The following is a 26943-nucleotide window of genomic DNA, read 5'->3' on the forward strand; positions in this document are numbered from 1 at the left end:
TCAATTCCAGTTGCCACGAGAAGAAGATTGTGACAAGAATTCACCATGACCTAGATGACTGAGAACGTCCACAGACAGACACATTTAGATGTTATAGCATGACAAATTTATTTGGCCTCCAGCAACAATCAATCAAGGATTCTCATGAGACCAACTAGGAAAAATAATTGGCTAATGCCTGCCAAAACCCCTGACAAGACAACATATCAGGGTCTTGAATTCAGGCTCTTAGTTGTTCCATAATTACCTAAGTCTCTGGCAAAAACGTGTTTGCCAACATTTGTGTTGTACTTCAGTGTGACAAAACAGAGCTAAAAACTCGTTTGTTGCCCCTGAGCCATTATAGCTCCAACAAATAATGCGAACGAAGCTACATCATTTCCTGCCTCCTTCAAGCATTTTATTTGAATGATTTTCCATCCGGGTGCTGTTTAATATTACATTTGGGAAGTATCGTACTCCGTATATTCAATGTTTGCTGCAACTGACTTACCACAGTCTCTCGGCCAATTGGAGCAGAGAAGACATACTCCAGCTGGAAAATAATTGCTAAAGCCTGATGACAGCTCAGCTGGAGCTCCAAGTTGCTGCGAAGGCCCAGCATCAAGGGGGAGGATGACGTTGCCGAGCTGACAAAATAGAAAAGAGATGGGTATGAACAAATAGTGAAGACATGGATGATAGGATACTGGAAAGAGGAACTGGCAGTGAAGATACGACGACCGTATGTGTGATAAGGCTTTTTAGGGGGCAGTGTGGCGCAGGATGTTATGCAGTTGTCTCTGGAACTAATGTTCCCGGTTCGATTCCCTGCCTGTCAAAGTTTTGTTAAGCAAGACATATATTTCATCCATGATGGGTTGACTGTAGAGGACAAATTTCCCCACGGGTATTAATAAAGGATAAATGAATTATTTGGAGATACTACAAAATCACCTTGATATGACAACACTCAACTTTGTTGTTTAGATACTGGTTTATTAAAGAAAATAAATCAATGCATTAAAAGGTTAATGCTCAGTTGCTAAATGTTCCCTGGCAAGCACCCCCCTCCTGTGTGTGTAGTGGAAAAGCACTCTTGGTATTCGTCATTCACAGTTTGTATGCGCCATAGGGGGGACCATACTGTGGAGTGCTGAAGTGTCACAAGGTTGGTCCAAGTGCCTTTTCTCTTTTCACTTTATAGATCCTCTGGAGGACAGAGCAGGCAAGCGTTTCAGTTTTTTCAAAATTTATTCTCTATTTCTGTGCTGTCAGGAGCCACCAGCCGTAACACAAGCAAGACAGACTGGCAGCATTTCCTGGCAGAGAAGACAAACATAACTGCTCCCTATACTTATCTCACAGTAAATATTTGGACCAACTGCATTTGTATATGCAGTTTCTTTATGTAAAAAAATAAGTAAGTAAGTAAGTAAATAAATAAATAAATAAATAAATAAGGACAAAAAATAACAACGGGGTACATTTGACCTAGCTGGGTAAGTTTAATGATTGATGTCATAAACATAATAATGTCAGAAACATGATTTTATCCACACTTAAAGGTGTCTGACACTTAAATTTACATCAGTGTAATTGCTGCTTCAAAACCATTTAAAGTTGCTCACAAGAATTCAGATATCTTCTTCTCCTTTCGGCTTTTACCTTCAGGGGTCGCGGCAGCGAATGAACCTTCTCCATCTCACCCTATTCTCTGTATCCTCCTCTTTCACACCAACTACCTTCATATCCTTTCTCTCTACATCCATTAATCTTCTCTTTGATCCTCCTCTAGACCTCCAGCCTGACAGCTCCGATTCCAGCATCCGTCCACCAATGTATTCACTATCCCTCCTCTGTACATGACTGAACCATCTCAGTCTGACTTCTCTGACTTTCTCCAAAACATCTAATGTGCTGTCCCCCTGAACTAATTCCTGATTGTATCCATCCTCGTCACTCCAAAAGAGAACTTCAACATCTTCATCTCTGCAACCTCCAGCTCTTCCTCCTATGTTTTTGTCATTGTTACTGTTTCTAGACCATACAGCATCGCTGGTCTCACCACTGTCCTGTACAACTTTCATTTAATTCTGATAGTCTGCTATCGTACAGTACCCCTGAAACTTTTCTCCACCCATTCCAACCTGCTTGAACCCATTTCTTTACCTCTTTTCCACACTCTCCGTTGCTGTGGACAATTGACCCTAAGTACTTGAAACCATCAAACTTCTTGATCACCACTCTCTGTAGCCTCACCGTTCCACTGGGTTCCTCTCATTCACACATATATATATATTCTGTCTTGCTGCGACTAACCTTCATCCCTCTCCTTTCCAGACCATACCTCCATCTCTCAAGATTTTCCTCAACCTGTTCCCTGCTCTCACTACAGATTACAATGTCATCTGCAAAGATCATGGTCCATGGAGATTCTTGTCGAACCTGATCTGTCAGCCTGTCCATCACCACCACAAACAAGAAGGGGCTCAAAGCTGATCCCTGTTGAAGCCCCACCCTCCACCTTGAACTTCTCTGTTACACCTACAGCACACCTCACCACGGTCTCACAGCAAGCATACATGTCCTGCACCAGTCTAACATACTTATTTTATTAATTAGTTAAGTTTTCCAAAAAGTTGATCTTCTCCTAAAAGGTTTTCTCCCAGCCAAAATTGAAGAACTCACTTATCATGAGATTGATTAGATTGAAGTACAGCTTATTTGGAAAAAAAAAATGAAAATTCAAACCCAAATAGCAAAATTAAGGTCTATCATTTTAAGTACCATGGAGTATCCAATTGAAGGTAATAGAGGGACATAGGGTGTGTGTCGTTTGCTTACTTTGCCTTGACCATGTTGCTCTGGCTGGCTATGGGCTCCAGCACCACCACTTGAGGTGCATCAAGGAAACACCAGCCATTGTGAACCCCAACATGAAGCCTCCTCTCCTGAATAATAACTGCCCTCTGTGACTCCTCTTGTCGTTGCTGCTTCTGAGAAAACATGAAAAGGATAGGACTATTATGAGATCAAGAAATTACACCACCATAACTTTGGTAAATCTTCTTGGGGCACTCAAGCTTTAGTGTGTGCACCGCCCTTCCAGGGGAAAGCTCTGACATTAATCAAATGAAACACTTTGATAAATGGAAAAAAAAACACAATTTGTTAATGTCCAGAACATTTCGGCTTTCGATTTCTTGTATTCATATATATTCCGATACTCAGCCACATTTTTTCTCTAATGGTTGGTTAAACTATCTTAATCTTTCTGTAATATCAGTAACTAGGTACGTTTGCAAATCATATTTTAGAGTGACTGTAAGGTTAATGGATCAAATCTGAATAAAAATGTACTTAGACAGAGATCAAATAGGAATTCTGTTTTCAAAAAAAAAATTAACAAAAATGTACTGGATATTCTTCAGGATGAGTTACACTGCTGTTCGAGAATGCTAGTTCTAAATGAACTCTATACATAAACCCTGTGTGCGAATTTGATTAAAAAAAAAAAAGAACTCAGCCTGATAGCCTAAGCCCTAAAAATGACCTCCTATGTTCTATGCCCTTTTATTGCATCTTTGATATTATGATAAATCAAAGACAAGTGGGTTTGATATTTCTATTGAATGCAAAGTCAGTCTTGATGTTAAGAAACATGGCAACACTTTCCTCTTATTCTGAAAGAGTAAAGCCACAAACTCAAATAATTCTACATTAAATACCATCTCCATCATTAATTTATTCCAAAACGTTCGATCATAACATGACAGGCTCCTGGAATTTATTAATCTAAAAATCTTTTCAGCTCCCCAGTTTATTTTGAGGAAGCAGTACAGGCTCTAATGTCTTAAAAGTCATAAATGATACCGTTAAAGTGCAGATGCCAAGAAAAACTATACTGAACTCTGTATTTGTTTGTTCAAAGCATTTAAAAGTTGATTATGGTAAGATCTCAGAAATAAGCCATTCATAATCTCTTTGTGACTCCATCAACTACCTGTGTAGATCTGGGGTATTATACAAATGCCTGTGTCCATCTACTGTATATGCCAGCAATAAAAATGTGTATTGTTCTGCAAGCAGTGTGCTCTGACCTTTTGAAGCATGCATGCTGCGTACTAAACCTGCCAATCATCCAGTTACAACTGTCTCGCCTGGGATTTTAATGAGATTCGGAATTATTTTCGTAAAAATATGATCATATCTCTCCTTAAATTAGTTTCTGTCACTCTCTTCCCAATTTATATTTCTGCTCTCAAAATTGAATTGTTTTAGAGACCGTCTGAGAATTTAAAAATGGGTCACAAAAGTTCAGAGTTAGGGTCTCAATTAGTTAGCCAGGCATTGTTAACCCCTTTACCAAACTTTTCACGAGCACACCTTCATTTACAAAGAAATACTTTAAGCCACTGCTTGTCTTTTCACCTTCTTATTTTGGGAACAGTGCTATGACCCAAGTTTATTGGGCCTCATTACTTTGCCAATCCCTAATTTCAAATAGAATTAGGTAACATGTCTTTTTAATACCGTGCCACCTCAATTTTAAACATGGCAAGCTGTGACTGAAACTGTCCAACAGGATTCTTGTGTAAAATTTTGAAATAATTGTACATCGTACATATATGTTGTCTTTTTCAAGCCACCATTTTCAAGATTTTGTATTACCTTTTCTATTTCAATTCCTGGGCAGTTTTGCCTGCCATTGACTCCTTCAAAAGTATAAAATATTTTTTTTTAAGCGGTACCCTTTCATCTCATCCAAAGGGTGAGGATTTGCCAGCTTGCTAAGGATGTTGACCAATTCGATTCATCTATCAGTGTCACTTAAGTAATCTGTTCTTCAAATTTTCTTTTGTAAGGTGTGATCTTAAAAGTCATTAATGTCCTCCAAGGTGCAAAGGTCATTCATTTTCTTATTGCTTGTGGAAAGCAAAGCAGTGTCTGTCTGACTCTGAGCCACACTCCATGTCACCACCCTTACTTATCTGGCTTCCTGGCTCCCCTTTATCTACAGTAGTAATGTCATTCTTGCGTCCATAAACACTTGGGAGCTCACGTCTTTGAACAATGGTTTAAAGACGATATGGTCTTGGTTTCAGCAATGTCCCGCTCCACAAGAGAAGCAGGGTTTTGGGGTGAGTGTTCTCTACGTGGGTCCTTATTGATAGGCAAGGGACTTGGGTTTAGTGGACGCATGGCACCGCTGGATTATATTGGGCGCAGAGGCAGCAATGGTGAGCCAAGCTGTGGCTACAGTGGGCCAGGCTGCAACAGGCGGCACAGCAAGAGTGATAGCACAATAGTTCTGCCATCAGTAACTAAAATTGCCTTCCAATTCAAGTTTCCTATGTGGACAAGCAGCCTGTTTGTGGTCCACATCCCCACTTCAAGCACTTCATTTGCCCTGTGCTAGCATAAACCATGTAGGAGGCATCTCCAAGCTTCACTCTGAAGGAGACTGTGATGACAGGCTTACAGTTTTGAAGCTGATGGGGAATTTTACAAAACTCCTAATCTTCAGTTTCTAGCAGTTTGTTTGTGATGAACGGCAGAACACCAGAGACGGTGATCTGCATGGAGGGGAAAAAGAGGGGCGACACTTGCATGAAGGTTTCTCTGATGCCCACGGCCTTAAGCAATCAGCTAGTCGACAAGGGATTCCTTTTTTCAAGAATGCTACCACAGCTTTGTTCAATCTTGACGCATATGTCAGGTTTTTCGCGTCCTACCGGCTCGCAAACTATAACCACACTCCCTGCCAAAGAGACAGAGGTGGCATCTCAGAGGGCGCCATGTCCCAGTTACCAAGCGCGGCTGGGCAGATGTCAGGACACACCTCCCAGCTCAAACTATGCAATAGATCACTCAATTCAATCAATACTACAAAACAAATACTAAACAGACAGATGAACAACTAAAAAAATGAGGTACGTTTATATGCTAAAATGGATGAAAAAGTGGCCAAACATTGCCCAAAAAGGAACTTTCAATCCCCCCCCCCCCACAGGTAGAAAAAAAAGAAAGGAAGAGAGAGAGAAGGATTGTAATCACATTTGCAAAACATGGACAAACAGACGGCTCATTAAATCTAATTTAGATGGGGCAAAAACATGGTCATTCAGGAAAATAGAGCCCAGCTTTAGCACACCTTATTAATGCTGGATTAATACAACAATCAGCTCTTGCACTTGATTAGGTCTTCACGCCACACCTGCTGTTAGAAGCTACCTGGCTGGGGAACTGACTTCACTTTCAACTTTATTTCCAAACAAGGTCAATATGATAATCAGGCTGAAATGTTGGCTTGTTTGTGGTCCATCTGACTGCATATGTCTTACACTGTGTAGCGCTGTTGTAATGTAATTGTTGAAATAATCTTTTGTTAGCATAATCATATACTACATCATAATTATCTTTTTTTGAAAAAATATAATGATTAACAGATTGAAAGATTGAAAAGTCAGCCCTCTGCAGCATTGCGTGGATGTCGGGGACAGTTGTTGCTGGACTGGCAGAACGAGGGGGGGTTCCCCCTTTTTCAAAGGCAGGATCAGAGGGTGTGCTCCAACTACAGGGGGATCACACTCCCCAGCCTCCCTGGTAGGGTCTATTTAGCGGTGCTGGAGAAGAGGGTTCACCAGGTCGTTGAACCTTGGATCCAGGAAGAGCAGTGTGGTTTTTGTCCTGGTCGTGGAACAGTGTACAAGCTCTATATCCTCAGCAGGGTCCTCGAGGGGGCATAGGAGTTTGCCCAACCAGTCTACATGCGTTTTGTGGATCTAGTGAAGGCATTCAACTGTGTCCTGTGGGGGATGCTCCAAGAATATAGGGTACTGAACCCAATTATATGCGCTATTCGGTCCCTGTATGTCTGAGCTTGGTCTGATTTGCCGGTTGTAAGGCAAATTAGTTTCTGGTGAGAGTTGGACTCCACCAGTGTTCCCTTTGTCATCAATTCAGTTCATAACTTGTAAGGACAGAATTTCTAGGTGGATCTGGTTTGGTGGCCACAGGATCAAGTATCTGCTTTTTGCAGATGATGTGGTTCTGTTGGCTTGATCAGGCCATGATCTCCACAATGGAGCGGTTCGCAGCCAAATGTGAAGCGGTCAGAATGAGGACCAGAACATCCAAATCAGAACATCTTGCTCAACTGGTGGAGTGCAAACAGGTGGCGTGCACTCCAGGTCAGGGGAGAGGTCCTGCCCCAAGTGGAGCAGTCTTGTATCTCAGGGTCTGGTTTACGAGAGAGGGAAGGATGGAGCGGGTGATCGACAGGCGGATTGGTGCAGCGTCTGCAGTAATGCGTACTCTGTGCCAGTCTGTGGTGGTGATAAAGAAGCTAAGCCAAAAGGCGAAGCTCTCAATTTACCAGTCGATCTGCGTTTCTACCCTCACCTATGGTCAGGAGCTATGGGTAATGACCAAAAGAAGAAGATTGCAGATACAAGCTGCCCAAATAAGTTTTCTCTGCATGGTGGCCGGACTCTCCCCTATAGATAGGGTGAGAAATTCGGCCATCCGGGAGGAGCGGAGCTCAGAGTAGAGTCACTGCTCCTCCGCATAGAGAAGAGTCAGATGAGGTGGCTTCTGGTCAGGATGCCTCCTGGACAACTCCTGGGGGAGGTATTCCGGAGATGTCCATCTGCAAGGAGGCCACAGGGAAGACCCAGGACACGCTGGAGAGACTATATCTCTAGGCTGGGCTGGGAACGCCTTGGGATCCCCCAGAAGGGCTGGATCATGTGGCAGGGGAGAGGGAAATCTGGGCCTCCCTGCTCCAGCTGTCGCCCCTGCCATCCGACTTTGGATAAGCGGCAGAAGATGGATGGAAGGATAGATGGATGGATGAAAAGCCAGTCAATATGCTAACAGGTGCAGGTGGATTCTTTTCCACCACTCTGTTGGTACTTCACATGATGAGTAACCAAAGGACAAATGATCATCCACGACACACTGTTCACTGACAAATGCAACTCGACATTTTCAATTCAGAACTGAAAAGAAGAAAAGAATATATCCAGCCTGCATTGTGGTTTGAATTGCAAAAGAGAGAGATATGTCTGATAAACAAAATGGTTAATAAAGTTTGGAAACATTGCATGGGAAAAATTTATCTTTCAAATCTAGGTCTCCAAAAATTCAACCTCAATTATTCTGAATAATGCATAGACATCCGTAAGAACAGTTGTGAACAAATCCAATGCCACAGACAAAAGGGAAAATATATAATTTAATTGTGGTGTGGTTTAAACTGTGGGATCTAGATTCGCTTTAAACTTTCTAACCTAAAAGTGCAGGCATACTGAGTGCCCATTCACATCCTACTCTTATTTTTATTTGTATGTATTTCGATATTTTTACACCTATTCATTCTCACCTCACATCTCTGACTCCCACTCCATATCTTTCCTTTCCTTTTCTTGTCATTATCTCTTTCTGTCCCTCTTACTGCTCAAACCTTCCCCATATCCTCCCACACCTTCTCAATCAAATTAGCATTTCAATTCAGGTTTGTTTTTCTTTTAAAGAAGTAACAGCAGGAGCAGGGATAGCATCATATCCTTTCTGGCTACAATACAACCCACACAGCTTGCTCCTGCTCTCCTCATTTTACATCTGCACTGACAAAACCCCAACCCTCTCCATCCATTTATCTGTCTGGTTGTTTACTATCTACCTCCTCTTGTTATCGCCCCTAATACTCGTACATACAAGCAACGGACGATATGTGCACAGCGAAGTACCATATTTTTCTGTGTGATGGGGACAGAGGATTAGATTCTTTCATTGTAATTCAGTGTACCTTTCCTCCCGTCTTTACTTTTAGAACATTTCAAATTCAAACTTACTACTCAAGTGCTGTCATTTGATACTAGAAAGACTAAGGGACTTGTACAGCTCTAAGAATCCGCTAACTTGAAAAAAAGAAAGGGATCGGTAGACATTAACTATTAAAATGCATATTCGCCTAGCAAGGGTATCCATCCATCTTTTAACTTACCCTGCACTCAGATGCTGGGGCCTATCCCAACTGTCATTGGTCAAGAGGCAGGATACACCATATACAGAGACAAACCATTCACTCACGGCAATTATCCAAATTAACTTGCTGCATGATTTTTGACTGTGGGAAGGATCCCATGCAGACAACACACAAACCCCTTGTTGGAATCAAACCTGGGTCTTCCGAGCTGTGAGGCCGAAGCGCTAACCACTGCCCAACCATGCCAGTGACCCATTCATGCAATACTCTATGTATACTTGTTTTAAACCGTGTCAGTTCTCGTCAGGCTTCAGGAGTATTACATAACTGTCCTCCATCTGTATCACATGGGCTAAGGCTCTAACCAATTAATGTTTGGCACCTGGGTGCCAATACTAAGATGCACCCCTCACTGTGGGGCAAACATCACACATTTCAATCTGAGACTCAACTGCCTACACGGCAACAAGCAGGATAATTGCTAATTACCTGAGGAAATGAGGGAAAACAAACAACATATGACAAATCCCTGTGTAGAAACTACACAAGAAAAAAGAAAACTGTGTTCTTGTCAACTCATGGGGGGGCTTGTTACTTTTTCGCATGCTTTACAATTTGATGTTTTATGTAATTTAATTGTCTTTCTGTCTTTTGAATTAATGGAATTTGCGAATTTGCTCAGGTGTTTCTGTGAAATCCCATCCAGACTGATTGGTCATGCTTTCTTGTGCTCAAATGTTTTGTATGTTTCCTTTTTCATTCAAAAACACATCAGTGGCCCCGAAGATTGAGGGGGGGAGGGGGACATGCCCAGTGGGCAAAGAACTCTGCTTCTGCTCCACTATGCAAAAACTTTTCAAACTGGCGGTGAATGGAAGTCCACTGTTAAACATGTCATTTCTGACTTCACAAGCAGTATGTCATTTTGGTGACAGACAGTGTCTACAAAACCATTGCTCCACATACTAATGTAAACAATAGTCTGTTTGACTTATATATATTATATGGTACTGCTGGTTGAAGATGAGCACTCCTGCATGATCTTGTCTCATATGTGATAAATGAGGACAATCAACTCTTTGATAGAAAGCGAGAAGTCAAAATAAGGCAATTTCAGGGGCACCCCTCCAAGACTTCCTGCTGCTTTCTTTATTCTTTCAAATTTCTCATAATTTCTATGCATTTTTGCTGCATATCAAATAAAAAGACATGCCAGAAGTTCTTGTGTATCATTCCCACAAATTCAGTCATCCTCAAGTAAGGTAAGTCATATCTCCTAAACAATCTGTCCCACTGAATTAAGACTAATGAAAAGACAAGAGCTTTATAAAAGAGTGTTCTGGGGCAGCGTGGCTCGGGGATTAGAGCGGTCCCCTGGAACCAAACACTGCTGGTTCAATTCCTGCGTTCCTTTGAGTCAGTTGAAGAGCTGTTGAGCAAGACCCTGAACCCTTATCTGGCTTCTGCTCATGGTTCATCCATGATGGGTTAAATGCAGTGGTCAAATTTTGCTGATGTTGTGCTCTATGTATAACTGAATGTGGCATTAAAGGTATTTCTTATTTAGATTAGAGTCTGGCTAGGATTTCAGTTTAATACAACCACTCTACCTTTTAAAGGCAGCCTCGGAGGGTCAAAGGCCAATGTCTCCCTGAAAGGGTCCCAAGCATGGATAAATCCAGATGCTTGTATCAGGAAGGGCGTCGAGCGTAAATCTTGTGCCAAAACCAAACATGTGAATTGAACCTAAGAATCTTATACTGGATCGGTTGAGGCCTGGGTTAACAATGACCACCGTTGCTGCCGATAACCTACAGGGTACCAGTGGAAATTGGGCCGATGACAGGAAAAGGTAGAGAGTTGGTGGAAATTATGCAGAGAAGGAAAGTGGATATACTATGTGTCCAGGAGACCAGGTGGAAAGGTAGTAAGGCTAGAGGCTTAGGAGCAGGATTTAAGTTGTACTATCATGGTACTGACAGGAAGAGAAATGGAGTAGGAGTTATCTTGAAGGAAGAGTTTGTGATGAATGTCCTGGAAGTGAAAAGAATGTCAGATAGACTTATGAGTCTGAAATTGGAAATTGAAGGTGTGATGCTCAATGTTGTTAGTGGCTATGCCCAGCAGGTGGGATGTGAATTTGAAGAGAAGGAGAAGTTCTGGAATGAGTAAGATGAAGTGATGCAGAATATACCCAGAGAGGAGAGAGTGGTAATTGGTGCAGACTATAAATGAACATGTTGGTGCTGGTGATGAAGAAGTGATGAGCAGATTTGGTATCCAGGTTAGGATCGCAGAGGGACAGATGGTAGTAGACTTTGCAAAAGGATCAAAATGGCTGTAAAGAATACTTTTTTTCTAGAAAAGACAGGACCATAGGGTAACTTATAAGAGTGGAGGTAGGAGCACACAGGTATATACATCCTATTTAGACAAGGTAACATGAAAGAGAAAAGTGGTAGAATCTATAAAAGGAGGAGTGCTCTGGGTGGTCAGGGAGAGCTCTCGGATAACTGGACACAACCACTAATGTTATCAGGTAGACAGGTAGGAGAGTACTTGGCGTGTCTTTTGTAATGAAAGTAGATAAGGAGACCTGGTGGTGGAATGAGGAAGTGCAGAGAAAGGTTAGCAAAGAAGTGGGATACAGAAGGGACTGAAGAGAACAGACAAGGGTGCAGGGAGATACAGCGTAAGGTGAGGTAGCAAAGGCAAAACAAAGGTGGTAAGATGACCTATATGTTCGGTTGGACAGTAAGGAGGGAGAGAATGACTTGGCAAAACAGAGAGATAGAGATGGAACGGATGTACAGCAGATTTGGGTGATTAAGGATAGAGAGGGAAACGTATTGACAAATGCTCGATAAATGATGGGAAGATGGTAAGGGTACTTTGAAGAGCTGATGAATGAGGAAAATGAAAGGGGGTAGAAGAGGTGACAATGGTCTGATATTGTTCCCCTTGCTTCTGAGGACACTTTAAATGTGGCGAATGAGCTTTGCTCACAATTATTTTTCTGCTTCATTTGATAAATACCCAGCCTTCCACCATTTTAAATTCCAGACAAGGTTTTATTGGTCATCAGTAATTACAACTAAAGATATAGGAAATCAACTAAATGCCACCATCTATTATATGTCAAAAATCAATCAATTTTATATATCTTTTCTTATTCGTCAAATCAATTTTGGACTGCAAATTTTCCCGACTGATGTAATTTAACAATGCATACTGCAGTTTGTAATTTAAAGATTATATTGTCATGAAAGTGATCTTTACCACTTAATAAATAAATAAACCAACCAATCAATCAATTTTAGAAGGCAGCGGAAAGGAGCACAAGTAAAATCTGTAAATAATTGCTGCACAATAAATCCAAATTATAGTTATGAGTGTCTTTTCATTCAGGCTGCCTGCTCTAATCTTGCCTTTTCTCCTCTACTGCAGCCAGAGATGGGGAATATGACAGGAAAATAGCTTTGTTGCTCATACGACAGGTCTGCAATGAAGTGTTTCAGAGAGAAAATAAAAGAAAGACGGCTAGAAACTGTTGATAAGAGAACATCAGTTAAAAATGCTGCTTTCTCTCCACAACATTTCCCTCCTCATTTGGCTCCTTCGATTTTTTTCATTTATTTCTGTTTTTCTCACTCCGTCAGTTTCTGTCTCACTCTACCTCTTCTTCTCACTATCATCTTTCTTCTCCCTCTTGCCCCTGTCGACCCTCGTCACAGATTTCTTCCTCCCTCATCTTAAATATGAATATTTTCAGTCTAAGAAGCTTAAAGGGAACAATGAAAAGGGGCTCAGAGTTAAATTATACTCCATTTTCAGAGTCAACGAAGAAGGACTTCTCTCTGTGATGGGTGCATTGGTGCAACGTGATGTCTTTCTGACTTTCACACAAACATAAGCTTGTTGGCTCCTGTTTTTTATGTCATACTTACGATATTACCCCAGATATTGCTTCTGGAACTGTTAAACCATGCAGCAGCTGTGTAACCAATCAACATAGCCCCTTCAGTAATCATGTGCAATTGACAACTGGGGCGTAAAAAAAGTGAAATGCTATCTGGGGTTGACATGCCTAAATGCTTTTTGTGTCATTAAAAGGGGAGAGAAAGAATGGCAAGAGAAAGAAATATTGCTAATTTGCATGCTTTTCAAAGCAATTTCTGTTCAAGCTTTGTTAAGAAAATAAACATGAGGAGCGCTTCGGAGATGCACTGCTGGTAAATTTTTGTCTCCTAATTAGCAAAGTCATCCTTGTGCAGACCTTGTGTGTCTAATCACTCTATTCTGGCATTATGCTTAACCACACACACAAGACAAAGATTAAAGTAATATTGGTACATGTGTGTTTTGCATTTTGCAAGCTTTTCTTTTTTCTCAATATTAATAAAAAAATAAATGGAAGAACCTCTGAAGAACAAAACTGAATGTCATTGTCTCATATTAGCAACATTCAAAAAACGGTCGGCCATCCCAGGGAGGACAAAGTAGAAAGATAGGTGAAAATGACACATTAGCAAGAATAATTAATTTAGTCTGAACACTTTCATTTGAATAAAAACAAGCTTTTTATAATGATGGAAAGTCATTTAGGCTGAATTTAGAAATAATAGGTGCTGGAAGAAAAATTAAAACCAGGTGATAGCAGCCTCATTGTGCAAAGTTTGGGGAAAGTGAGGGAAGATTATCTGGAATATAAATTACTTCCTGAAGGTAACTTTTCCTTGCTCAGAGGGCAGGACATGAAATGACTGAGCTAGTTTTATTTGGGAGCCACAACCTGAAAATATGATGCTAAAGGAGCAAATGATTCAGGACACTATGCAGGTAAATGCTGAGAAGGGCCATTTAACAATTCTCAATAACTGTCCAATAGTCTAGAAAAAGGCTGATGAAAACTGTTCATGGCAAACAATAATTGTGTTTTTATCTTTGCAATATTGATCACTTAATCTAAAAAACAAAAATAAATAGAAATAGATAAAAATAGAGAGCACCTTCAGTATATCTTTACATTTACATTTTTGCGAGCCAAAATGTGTTGAAAATGTGTCACTTTGTCAAGGCCTAAAAACACTGTCATTCAAAATTTAGTGAACTATGCATGGAATTGTCGCTCAATCATTCCATTTGTGTGGAGTATCACATATGTACCATTATCTCAAAAACATGTTTAAACAATGAATAAGTAAATCATACATTCTTGAGGAAAGTGAATATGTGAAGGCATCAATCAAGACTGTGTTCAATTGTTAAGGAACGGGTAGAAAAATCTACCTCAACAATGCGCTTCTTCTTATATATAATGGGCTCTCCTTTGGCTTATGATAGACCCCTTTTTTGCTAAGTTCAGAAAGAATGCAGCGAATTTGTTTTTAGAATTTGTAGTAACATCATGGCATAAATGGATGAAAACATAAGCTCCTGTGATGGTATAAGATAATAAAGGTCTTACTGACTTCAAATTGGGACAAAAATGTCAGCAATGTATTAACAAACGTCTGACAAGTGTCAGCCCATAAGCTGTGTGTGCTCAGTTTTAAATGTCTCAGACACCATTAAAGCCAACCAGCAGCACGGATCATGAGGCCCACTTTGAAATTACTGGGACTGGTATTCCACTGATACAGATAGTCATTCTACAACAAAAAAAAAAATAATTCAATTGTCAGGGCAGATAATCTGGGGTTATAAACCCCGCCGCCCTCATAGTCACGGTGCAAAGGAAAGAAAGCATTTTTGGAACTGATACAAATTTGGGAACTGAGACAAACATCAAACATTCTGTATCTCGAAGATTCCATGACAACCACATAAATATATAATGATGATATTCAGACTGGGGAGATATTCTGATTAATTCCTTATGATTCTAGACTCTGTTCATTCCCTTCTCTGAGTGCTCAGGTTCTTATATTCAGGTTAGTCTTCACTTTTAATTCTAGGTACCTCTTCAACATTAAATTAAGTAATGTTAGCCTGTAATGCATGAGTAGGTAGACTATGCACAAAAATGTACATTACCGCTTTACTTGACTATTAACTTACCAGACCTGTTGACCAAATATGAGATAGCTTCTTTTTGTACCCTTCAAGCTGTTACTCTTCAAGCAGAGGCTAAACCATGATTCTTTCTGCTGACAAACTGATGTGCTTATCTTGAACTGAATTCCTTACATTGACTGGGTTTTTTTAAAAAGATTGGTGGCTTTAAAACTAGTCTGAAATTACATTTCCTGTCAATTTTAATAGCATTATTATACAAACACAGTACATCACTGCCAATGAGCACACTACATTTTGCAGAGGCTCAATTATATTTGCCCGGCGCTACTGAGATGTACAATATGCATATTCTTTGGCTTCTAGCAAGAGATAATTAAATCTCAGCCTATTTTGATATGTGTTCATAGTTTACACCTAACATTGTAAGGTGAGATGACAAGGAGGCTCAGATAGTAATTAATTTTTTTTTTCAGGTCTGAGCACAGAGATGATTCATGTTCTCTTTTGGCTCTTGATAAGTTACAAAATTAATTCTATGCCTAACAACTTTTTAGTCCAATTAGATTTCCTTGCTGCTGACAAAATGGTCATTCTCTTTAAACTTGCCAAAACTGTTTTTTTTTTGCTTTCTTTTTAAAAAGACCAAAACAGCAACTTTGAAACCCAATGGGTATTTTTCAATTACTCCTGTAGCAGTTCTTTGAGTCAGTATGCAGGCTGTTCCTGTGCAGGATAACTATAGAGTGAATTTGATTGGAAAAGTCAGAATGACAGAAAATTAGGTACAGTTAAGCCCAGAAATATTTGGACAGTGACAAGATCTTCATGATTTGGGCTCTGCATGCCACCACACTGGATCTGAAACAACTACAACAGAATTGAAATGTAGACTTTAAGGTTGATTCAAGAGGTTGAACAAAAATAAATGATCAAAAATGCAGGAATTGTAGCAATTTTTTATAAAAACACTCCTCATTTCAGGGGCTCAAAAGTAATTGGACAAATGAACATAGCCCTAAGTAAAATGTTACTTTTCAATATTTTTTTGAGAATCCTTTGTAGGCAATGACTGCCTGAAGTCTGGAACCCATGGACATCATGGTTTCCTCCTTTGTGATGCTTTGCCAGGCCTTTACTGCAGCCGTCTTCAGTGGCTTGTTTGTGGGTCTTTCTGCCTGAAGTTTTGTCTTGAGCAAGTGAAGAGCTTGCTCGATTGGGTTGAAATCTGGAGATTGACTCGGCTATGCAGTTTAAAAAACTAGGTTGCTTTTCCAGTATGTTTTGGATCATTGTCCATCTGTACTGTAAAGCGGCATCCAATCAACTTTGGTGCATTTGGCTGAGCAAAATCTGAGCGGAAAGTATACCCTTATACACCTCAGAATGCACCCAACTGCTTCTGTCTTTTGTCACATCATCAATAAACACAAGTGACCCAGTTCCATTGGGAGCCATGCATGCCCATGCTATCATACTACTTCTCCCATGTTTTACAAGATGTGGTGAGCTTTGGATCATGAGCTGTTCCAATTCTTCTCCAAACTTTCTTCTTCCCATCATTCTGGTACAAGTTGATCTTAGTTTCATCAGTCCAAAGAATGGTGTTCAAGAACTAGGCAAGCTTCCTCAGGTGTTTTTTGGCAGTCAATTCGGCCTTTCTATTTTTGAGGCTGATTAATGGTTTGCACCTTGGGGTGAATCCTTTGTATTTACTCTCATAAAGTCTTCTCTTTATGGTAGACTTAGATACTGTCATACCTAGTTCCTGGAGAATGTTCTTCACTTGAGTGGATGTTGTGAAGGGGGTTTTCCTTCACCATGGAAAGGATTCTGCGATCATCCACCACTGTTCTCTTCCATGAATGCCCAGGCCTTTTTGAGTTCCCAAGCTCACCAGTGAACTCTTTTTTTCTCTGAATATACCAAACTGATGATTTGGCCACTCCTAACATTTCCACCATCCCTCTGATGGATTTCTTTTTTGTTCAGCCTCAGAATGGTCTGTTTCACCTACATTGAGAGCTCCTTTGACTGCATGTTGTGTGTTCACAGCAACAGTTTCCAAATGCAAACGCTACACCTGGAATCAACTCCAGACCTTTTAACTGCTTAATTGATGACAGGTTACCAAGGGAAGACCACATGTAGCTATGTTGTTTTTTTGCAGCCTTCTGAGTACATTGTCCAATTACTTTTGGTCCCTTGAAAAAGAGGCAGCTACGTATGAAAGAGCTGTAATTCCTAAACCCTATCTCCAATGTGGATGTGAATACTCTCAAATTACAGCCAAGAGTCTGCACTTTAAGTCCATATTGATTATACAATTGTATCCTGATTTTTTTTTTTCTGTAAACAGCTAAAATAACAAAATTTGTGTCACTGTCCAATTATTTCTGGGCCTAACTGTATTTCCAATATCATATTATATCCAAATCAGTAACCACGTCAGGCCCAAAGTTCTCTTATGTCAATCACGTTCAAGAGCAATTACAGAAATGCAAGCTCAAAGGTGCGTGCATGCGCCCGCACACACACACACACACACACACACACAGACACACACACACACGCATACAAATATACATAAATATGTTAACAATGTACACCTTTGAGCTCGCACCTTTGCAAGCTCAAAGGCGCACACACACACACAAACACAAACACAAATATATATAAATATGTTAAAGAGCAGTACTCAAGCAATTTGTTTGTTTGCAATTTTGCAAGCAGACCTGTCATACAGGTAGGAATATAAGATTATATTTGACAGTAAGTGGCACTCATTTTTCCTGTGTGTGGGCATGTTTTCATTACCTCATAGGGATAATTTCTCAGACACATACCAAACTTGTCAAAACCAATAGTCCTCACTGGCACTGACTGCAGTTGAATGTTATTGTGCTACTTCCTGGTTAAGGTTGGGTATTATTTGTAAATTGAACTTAGGTAAAGGTGAGGCATGGATTGGGTTACTGGCATTGTAATTTTTTTCAATAACAATTGGAAGTCAATGCAATATCCTAAAAAGAAGTTACACTATCATCTCCCATGTTCTTACAGTCATCAGTTGCAGCCATGTCACAGACTCAATCTTATGTGATATACTTTTAAATGGTGTGAACAACATGACCTTATGTAAATCGAGAAAACTATTTGAATACTGTAATACATCCTGAAATAGGGCTGTCTGTCTAAAGCATTTTAATTTAATTAAGACTACTTTGCAACTGGATATTGGAATATTCAGTCAGTCAAAGAGAGAAAGCTATACATTGGTTTACTCAGTAAAGAATATAGAAGGCATAATTGGAACATTTTGGGTTTTGAATTTTTGTATACTAAAAATGATTATATACCATTACTGCACATTTGCAAGACCAGGCATGCTACTTTTGACCACATGAAGTATTTTTGCTAGCTTCATTTTCCTGCAAATATAAATTTTAATTGATCCTCCAAATCATCCCTGTTAACCACTCAAAGTTGAATATAAAATTTTGTCAGCTTTTACTGAATTTTCCAATTTTGATTGACTTGACTTTCTTCATTTCAACATGATTTTGGGTGGAAATGTCATACAAATGAGTGGGACACAAGATGAGGACTGCTGTAGCCAGTAACTATCACATCAATGGAGTGACGATTCTCTTTCATCAATAAGGTCTCAATGCTATCTGGGTGTGGTCTTGTGCTTCTTTGATGTGAAAATAGAAAAGGGAGATTAGATATAAGCAGTAAATGTAAGATATAAACACCTTTGCGGTAGACTGAAGGAAATAGGATTTGTGTGGCTCAAACCTACACATTTGTGTCCCCTTACAAAGAGTACATAAACACAAAAATGGACAGCTAGCAGATTAGTATATTGTGACTCTGTGTGTGTGTGTGTGTGTGTGTGTGTGTGTGTGTGTGTGTGTGTGTACAAATGTGTTGCTACCCACACTGTGGATGTTTGCTCCCCCATATAGAGGGTGACTCATCCATGGCAAGAAACAGTGACAGCATCATTAGCATGCTGCTCTCAACCTCCCACTTCCCTACTCCTTAACAGATTTAACTGCTACAGTGCTTCTACCGATAAATCACATTTGCCCTACTGCTGAAGCTCTCCCACTATTCTCAACCAAATGTATTATAGTTCTAACTCTACAACCATTACCCCTTTATTGTTTCCTGTCTTATCCTGAAACACACGACATACTGTAATCCCAACACTTGATATGTACATTTAACCAACACGTTTACCACAGTATTATGAAGGCATTGTCATTCATAACACTGAATGGTGCAGTCAGTTTTCATTGGGAAGAAAAATTAAATACTGGGTCCAAGCAAGAAGCATAACTAATAGAATTAAACTGCATAATGCTCCTTCTTCTTCTTCTTCTCCTTCTTCTTCTCCTCCTTTTGTTTTTTCCCTTCAGGGGTCGCCACAGCGAATCTGTATTCTCTGTATCCTTCTCTCTCACACCAACTACCTTCATGTCCTCTCCCACTACGTCCATAAATCTTCTCTTTAGTCTTCTTCTAGACCTCCTGCCTGGCAGCTCCAATTCCAGCAAACATCTACCAATATATTCACTATCCCTCCTCTGTAAATGACCGGGCCATCTCAGCCTGGTTTCTCTGGTCTTCTCTTCAAACATTCAACATATGTTGGTCCTCTGGTAGACTCATTCCTGATCCTATCCATCCTCATCACTCCCAAAGAGAACTTTAGCATCTTCATCTCTATGACCTCCAGCTCTGCTGTTTCTAGGCCATACAGTATCACTGATCTCACCACTGTCTTGCACACCTTTCCTTCCATTCTGGCTGATAGTCTTCTAACGCAAAGTACCTGACACTTTTCTCTTCCCATTCTAACCTGCTTGAACCTGTCTCTTCACCTCTTTTCCACACTCTCCGCTGCTATCCTCCAAATTCTTGATCCCCACTCCCTATAGCCTCACCATTCCACCCGGCTTCCCCCTCATTCACACACATACATTATGTCTTGCTACGACTAACCTTCATTCCTACCCTTTCCAGAGCATACCTCCACCTCTCTAGACTTTCCTCAACCTGTTCCCTACAGTCACTACAGATCACAATGTTGTCTGCAAACATCATGGTCCATGGAGATTCCGGTCTATCCTCGTCTGTCTGCCTGCCCACACCACTGCAAACAAGAAGGGGCTCTGAGCTGATCCCCGATGAAGTCCCTCATCCACCTTGAACTTCTCTGTTACACCTCACCACTGTCTCAGAGCTAGCATATATCTCCAGTCTAACATACTTCTCTGCTACTCCAGACTGCCTCATATAATACCTCTCTTGGCACCCTGTTGTATGTTTTTTCAAGGTCTACAAAAGTGCAATGCAGCTCCCTCTGGCCTTCTCTGTACTTCTATATGAGCATTCTCATACCACTGTTCATAAATGCTGACTTCTGCTCCCAGTCGTTTCCACTACTGTTTCCCATAACTTCATTGTATGGCTCATCAACTTTATCCCTCTATAGTTGCTGTGATTCTGCATATTCCCCTTATTCTTAAAAAAAAACTATGTAGCGAATGTAAAAAAAGACAAGATATATATATATATATGTATATATATATATATATATATACACACACATAAATATGTATGTGTGTGTGTTTGTATTCTTGTTATTGATGAAAAATACCAAAGGCAACATCTTTAACAATTGGAGAAATAGGGTAGCTTTAAACAGCAATGAGCATCAAAGAGTTCTATCGTAGGGTATCCTACTGAGATCAAATATGCATCACTATCATGTTTTTTTTTCTTGTAAAATTAAATCTAGTTAGTTTTCAAGGCTATTTCCCTTAAATTCACTGTATGTTAAAGGTAACAGAAGTAATGTAGGTAGCATGCACTTAACAGAGGTGATGTCCTCAGACTTCCAGTAACAAATAAAAATGTGATTTCTGAAAAAAAAGGAAAATGGCTCCAAAGGAAACAAAATATCATGCGTGTATTTGGTTAAAGGGCATATTTTTCACTCAATTAAAATATAATGTAGCCAGAATAAAGGAAGAAATAAGAAGGAAAACCATGGTTCCAACCACAATTCTCCAGTTATGGTACTGTTTGCATTCAAAGACATTTACTGCCTGGTCTGACTTAGAAGGCCTACAACCATTTGCAGTCAATTTTGTCTAATCATTCAATCATCAGTCATTCCAAAGACATGCATTTAATGAATACAGAATGTGAACCAAACACATTAACCCAATTCTGTACTGTGTTAGTTACAGTGGATGGGGGTCTAATTAGGAAAAAAGGCACAAAGCTAGCTTCAGCAAAACTCGACCTTCAAGACCGAAGTTCAAGACATCTCTTCAGAGATGTCCAACCTTCTTTTATATAGTCCTACTTTGAGTGATGTTTTCTTATTTCAAGAAAAATGAAAGCTTCTCGGAGCTTTGTTGGTATTCTTTCTTCATTCATTAAACCAGCCTAAGGCATTATGTTCTGCCTGCGGCATGGTAGCAGTCCTTGCCCACATCTGTCTTCTTCTTCGTTGTCTTCTGTTTTCTCTTTTCTTTTGATCACAAGTCAAGATGTTATACAATTTTTGACAAGATCCCAGAGCCTTTTATTAACTGTAATGCATTTAATAAAAAATGTAGGTGAATTGTTATTATGGGTCATTTGAGGTAATGCAGCTTCTTCTTTCATTGGAACACAGAGGTAGATATAGTCAAGTAACCATCACAGTAATCTTTTTCTAACATGGGCTATAATGTAATTTGAGAAATACACAACCAAAGTTCAAATTAGCCTTGCGCTCATTAGAGTATGCTTTAAAGATATGTAAAATGACTGCAGTGGTTGACATGAAAAGCACAAAAACTAGGGCACTGGCTCTTCAATGGAGGGGAATACGAACTGTAAAAGAAGTCACATTCCTGATCATCTTTCATGCTAAAAATAGAAATGCTTATAGTGAGATTACTGTATGATCGGACTCTGTCAGACTAGCAGGCAGTGTACATGATTTGTCTCGTGCTGCACTATTCATTCATCTACCGCTATTCATTTTTTGTCACTCAACTTCTCCCTCAATACCAATTTAAGCACAGGGACTGGCATGGAGTCAAAAACATAAACTCACTCACACAACAGTGAAACTAAATTGGTGGGTGAGGTGTCAGCATCACTTCAAAGACACCTTGATGACAACCCAGCTGGAGTCACACTTTTAAAGGTCACACAGATCACACACACAAAAACACACACACAAGAACACTCCTTTTCATTTTTCATCTGTGTGGATGTGCTGCACACAGAATCAGCCACACTGTGATTAAAAACTGCAATCAAGCTGACTCCTGCATGTATCAACACCTCTCAGAGACATGAGAATGTCATCATGAAACTGGAGTTATAAATGTCTGGAACCCTGAACAAATGTACGCAAGTTATGCTAGCTGTGAAAACTGTCAAAGCTCATCTCACAAAAGGGGAAAAACTGTGAACTTCAAAATGACTAATGTCAGTTATCTCACTGTGATAAAGGAATGCAAACTTTTACCCTACATTCCATCATTTGTACCTGATTATACACCATGTTAAATATATAACTGAACATCAGTGAATTTGTGGGTGGCTTATGTCAACAATTGAAAAAATACATTTTCAAGTCCCTCTTTTTCAGTTTTAACTCTAAGTATTATTTATGACAGTATTTTGTTATATATAAATTCAAAGAATAATTGAGGTGGTGTGAATCAGTGATAAAGTATTTAGTGGAGAAATTATGTCTACTTGACCATCATGAAAAAGTTAGGTGGCCACAGCCATCAAAGAGGCTGCTTGGCTATCATTACATCAACTACTAGTTTCTTTTACTTAATTGTATTTCTTTCAGTGAGGGGTAGGTTTTGTAGTGAAAAAATGCTTCATACTGTCTGGGAAGTAATGCATACCCACAGTTGCAACAGAAAAACTATATTGGATTGGTTAGAACTCCTGGTTGTAAATTAATGTAAGACAGTGTGGTACCAGAGTAAAGTATTGCTCCTCCACCATGAGTGGGAAATCTGAGGTTATGTCACAACATGTTAATATATGAAGACCTTGTGTGAGACCTTTGTCTTTCGTAAAACTGAAGAGGAAAAATTACTTTTTTAAATTTAAGATAAACTGTCAATACCAATGCCGACTAAAATGCAGTGTGAGTGGAGTATAAAATTCAAAATGACGATTTTTCATTCATGCATCGTAATGTGAAACAAAGAATTGATGTGCTTTATACCCTACTACTGAAAAACTATTCCCTTTACAGTCTCCATTGTGCCACATTAAAGGTCTCCCAGAATGGTTAATCAGGACTTCTTTTATTTTAGCTCCCACTCATGTTCTTTTTTATATTTTCTGACTTACATTTTTTTTTTTTATGAACAACATTTTCACATTTTATACCATTTAAATTTCACTCACTCTATATCAGCAGGCAGGTTTGGTTTTTACAATGGCTTTGCTTATCATGTTAATAAATGCATTGGCACAGCAACTCGATGGTCCTATTGTTTGCACTAGGGACTGGCAGGAAACTAAAGCAGGGCAACATGGTAACCGTAGCAGGCATCCCTGAACAATTAATGAGGAAACATAGAGAAATCAGTTGGGGAAAAGCAACCCAGGAAGAGGGCTAGGTGAAGACAACAGAGACTGATAGAGATGAGGCATCAGAAAACAATTAGTCTAGCAGCTGAGAAAACATCAGGTACATTTGTGTTGCAAAATCCGACAAGCTTGCAATATCTGATTGTGCGGGTTGGTTTTCATGGAACAAGTGGAAATCAGACTGAACTACAAATAGAAATGAAACTCAGATCAGCAGATTCATCTGGTTTCTATATTGAAAATAATTAACAAGACAAATTGAATGCAACCATCTGAATCAGTCTTTCAAAATGACATGCTACCAAAACATATGTCAGTTTACGCCTGCGTAAAATGGTTTTTCTACAGCAGATCGACTGGTATTCCTCCTTTATTAAGCTTCATAAATGCAAACACTTTGTTATTAGACCCCCTTATGATGATTTACCCTATCATCTTCCTGGGCTGAGGTAGTAATGCATATTCACAGATTCATAGGAATGTCTGTCTGTCTGTTTGTCCCTTGAGTTTGGACACATCATTTTAGAGCATGTGGAACTTGCTAAATATTCATGAAGATAGTTGACCAGCAAACTGTCAGCTTGGTTATTCTTGGTATTAAAAAGAAGAGAGGAGTTGATTGATTGGCCATGTCAAAAGTCATCCCCAATTCAACCTGCTGACAACCCTACTTTTAATAATGGCTGTGCAATGCACCATCACTGAAATAGCGAGAACCAATTACCTCCAAACTCATCCTCCTGTTTCACTACCCACTTCATTTGATTTGATCTTACTCAATTTTCTTAGATTCAAGTTTATGTGATTTTTATTTAAAAAAAGGTACTATGAAATTATCCACACACTCTCCACACACATTCTCTCTCACACACACACACACACACACACACACACACACACACACACATATAAATATACATATATATATATATATATATATATATATATATATATATCATTATACATAATTATTTTTTATATTTTTTAAAACATGAAAATACAAAATGCAAAGATTTGTTTCAACTGACAAAAATGAAATCCAGAATTTATCCAACGGTTCATAAACACACAACTTCAACAAATAGATGCTCAAGTTAAAAATGCCAGTCCACAGTTGGGCATGTCAAATATGTAAACCGATCTGGTTTTCCATTAATACGGAAGTAGGGAGTGAAGAGATAAGCTTCATTCTATCTTGGAATTGAAATGACCTAAATTGCTGTGGCAGCTGTAGAAGGTTTGCAGTTTCCAACTAAAGAAACAGAAAGTTAGATAAAAGGAAAGCATCTGGCTGCAAAAAATAATCTTGGCAGAGGTGTGACAAGGTCATCATGGCCATCTTTAATTTGAGGATAATGTACCTCAGATATATGGAACGTTATCAGCATGTATCAATGCCCATTCATCACAAAACTGTATGTTGTTTCTGTTTCACAGACACACAATAAATGCTGTTTAGTGCATATGTAAATAGATTTTTCCGTTAGACATCATTATTCCACAATATTCCATACGTCTACGGTCAATATTTTTTCAGTGGTACTGGTACTTCATCCCCAATATAACATTTCAGATTAAAATTTAAAAAAAATTTGAGACTAAAACTGATATTTTTAAAGGCTATGTATGCTGTGAGAACATGGCCTTACTGTGTTAAAGCAGTCGGCATTGATCAGCTGAAGCAACTGGTTTTCAAATTTCTCCAGGGATGGCTGCAGAGAGACTGTCAGTCTGTTGAGGGTGAAGGTCAGCATCTTCAGCAGTACAGGTCTCACCAGTGAGTCTCCTGTTCACAGGGAGAACACACCATCAAATTATGTCAATTCCACAGCATCTGAAGAAGAACTCCTTGAAAGCTCATTATTTCTCTTCAATACTTGAGTCTGCATGGCATTACACACTGGTTGCTAATTTTGTTTTTCAACTCAGAAGGGGAAAATCTACCTCGCACTGCAATAGAAAAGGGTGAATAAATCCAAAGAAAATGAATTTCTTTGTGTTAGAAATGTCGAAAATTCGTTCACAGATCTCAGTCCTAACTGCGTCATCACATGGCTCGGATGTTCGACAAACCTAAAAAGAGAGTGATAAATCCACAATTTGATACAAGGTTAAACAGTAAAAACCGTGTGTACTTCACTTCAAACAGCAATACTGTCAAAATAAGTGTGTTGGAAACACCGGTCGGTTCCTGGCAGCTGTACCCACCTTGTGGCCTACAAATGCTCCCCATAAAATGTAATATTCCACATGATGCTCAAACCTATGTGTCAAATTTGTTTGTTTTTTTCTTCTTTTGGTATTAATAGCCAAACTAGGAAATAGAAGGTAAGATTAGTTTGCCTGTCAGCCAGTCCTTAATTTTACTCAATCTGATACAGCTCACCAGCTATCAGATCATTTGACCAGGTAACAAAGTACATGATTGGTTCTTAGAAGGACTAGGGACTCCATCCCGGGCTTAATGGTGACCCTTGCCGTTTACCATCTACAGAAGGGGCCAAGGGGGCTGGTACAGTTTGAGCAGTGTAGTGGCCATCAATCATTGCGTCAGTGTTTTGAGAAGGTCTAACTTGTTGATGTTATTAAACATTATAAAGGTGTTTTCCAGTATATTAAAGAAATGCAATTGATCAACTTTATACAAAAGCAAAAAGTGCTTTTGATTTTTTTTCAGTGAGAGGAATCCAGCCTGACTTGGACTTGAACAAGTTCACCAAAATCTGGCTGAATGTCTAAAGTGGATTTAGGAAGGGCGGCTAAGAGATGTTCATCAGAGATGGAGGATTTGGATTTGTTGAACTTCATCGCTGAGAATGTCTGTTCACATTCGTGAATGTGACTTTAGTCTGCAGTTATCCCTTGTAGCAAGATGAGTAGCTGGGCTTTGTCAAGCACATTGCAGCTCTCATCCAAAGCTAGAGAATAATTTTCAAAGTTGACCATTGTCGTTCCAAATTTCCTGCAATCTCAACCCTCTACATCACAATGCATCACAAGAGAGGCGCACTGTAAAATGTGTGCATTTTCGCCAGGCATATTAGTGCTGCAGAGTCCAACAAACACTCCTTGGTAAACTCTCCTTCTGAAAACGGCTTACTTTTTACTTGCCTTACTTGCCTTAAAAACTGCATTTCTGGGTGTGCAAAGATAGCAAATAGTCTGACTACCTTGCCCGCTTTTCATCAGACAAGTTTTTTGTATCCTCCCCCATGTTTGGTCACATGGTGAGTTTCAAATTGTAATCCCTACTCACTGCTTTACCTTTGACTTTTGTGAATAAATATTTAGCGGTCTGTCTTGTTGAGGACGCG

At 39.5% G+C, this 26943-nt stretch overlaps 1 protein-coding gene across 1 annotated transcript in view; it reads right to left on the bottom strand.

Moving 5' to 3' along the window:
• nphp4 (nephronophthisis 4) overlaps window positions 1-26943 on the bottom strand; it is a 160784-nt gene that overhangs the window by 86445 nt on the left and 47396 nt on the right. The window contains exons 6-8 of the mRNA XM_086159231.1: window positions 25279-25415; window positions 2827-2978; window positions 494-629 (exon numbers count right to left, since the gene is read on the bottom strand). Coding sequence (XP_086015357.1) covers window positions 494-629; window positions 2827-2978; window positions 25279-25415 — 425 coding nt within the window. The remainder of the gene's footprint in view (window positions 1-493; window positions 630-2826; window positions 2979-25278; window positions 25416-26943) is intronic.

Source organism: Fistularia commersonii, chromosome 14 (genome assembly GCF_037954325.1).
Source record: "Fistularia commersonii isolate RoL2024-O1a breed Wild chromosome 14, RoL_Fcom_v1.0, whole genome shotgun sequence".
NCBI classification, from domain to species: Eukaryota; Metazoa; Chordata; class Actinopteri; order Syngnathiformes; family Fistulariidae; genus Fistularia; species Fistularia commersonii.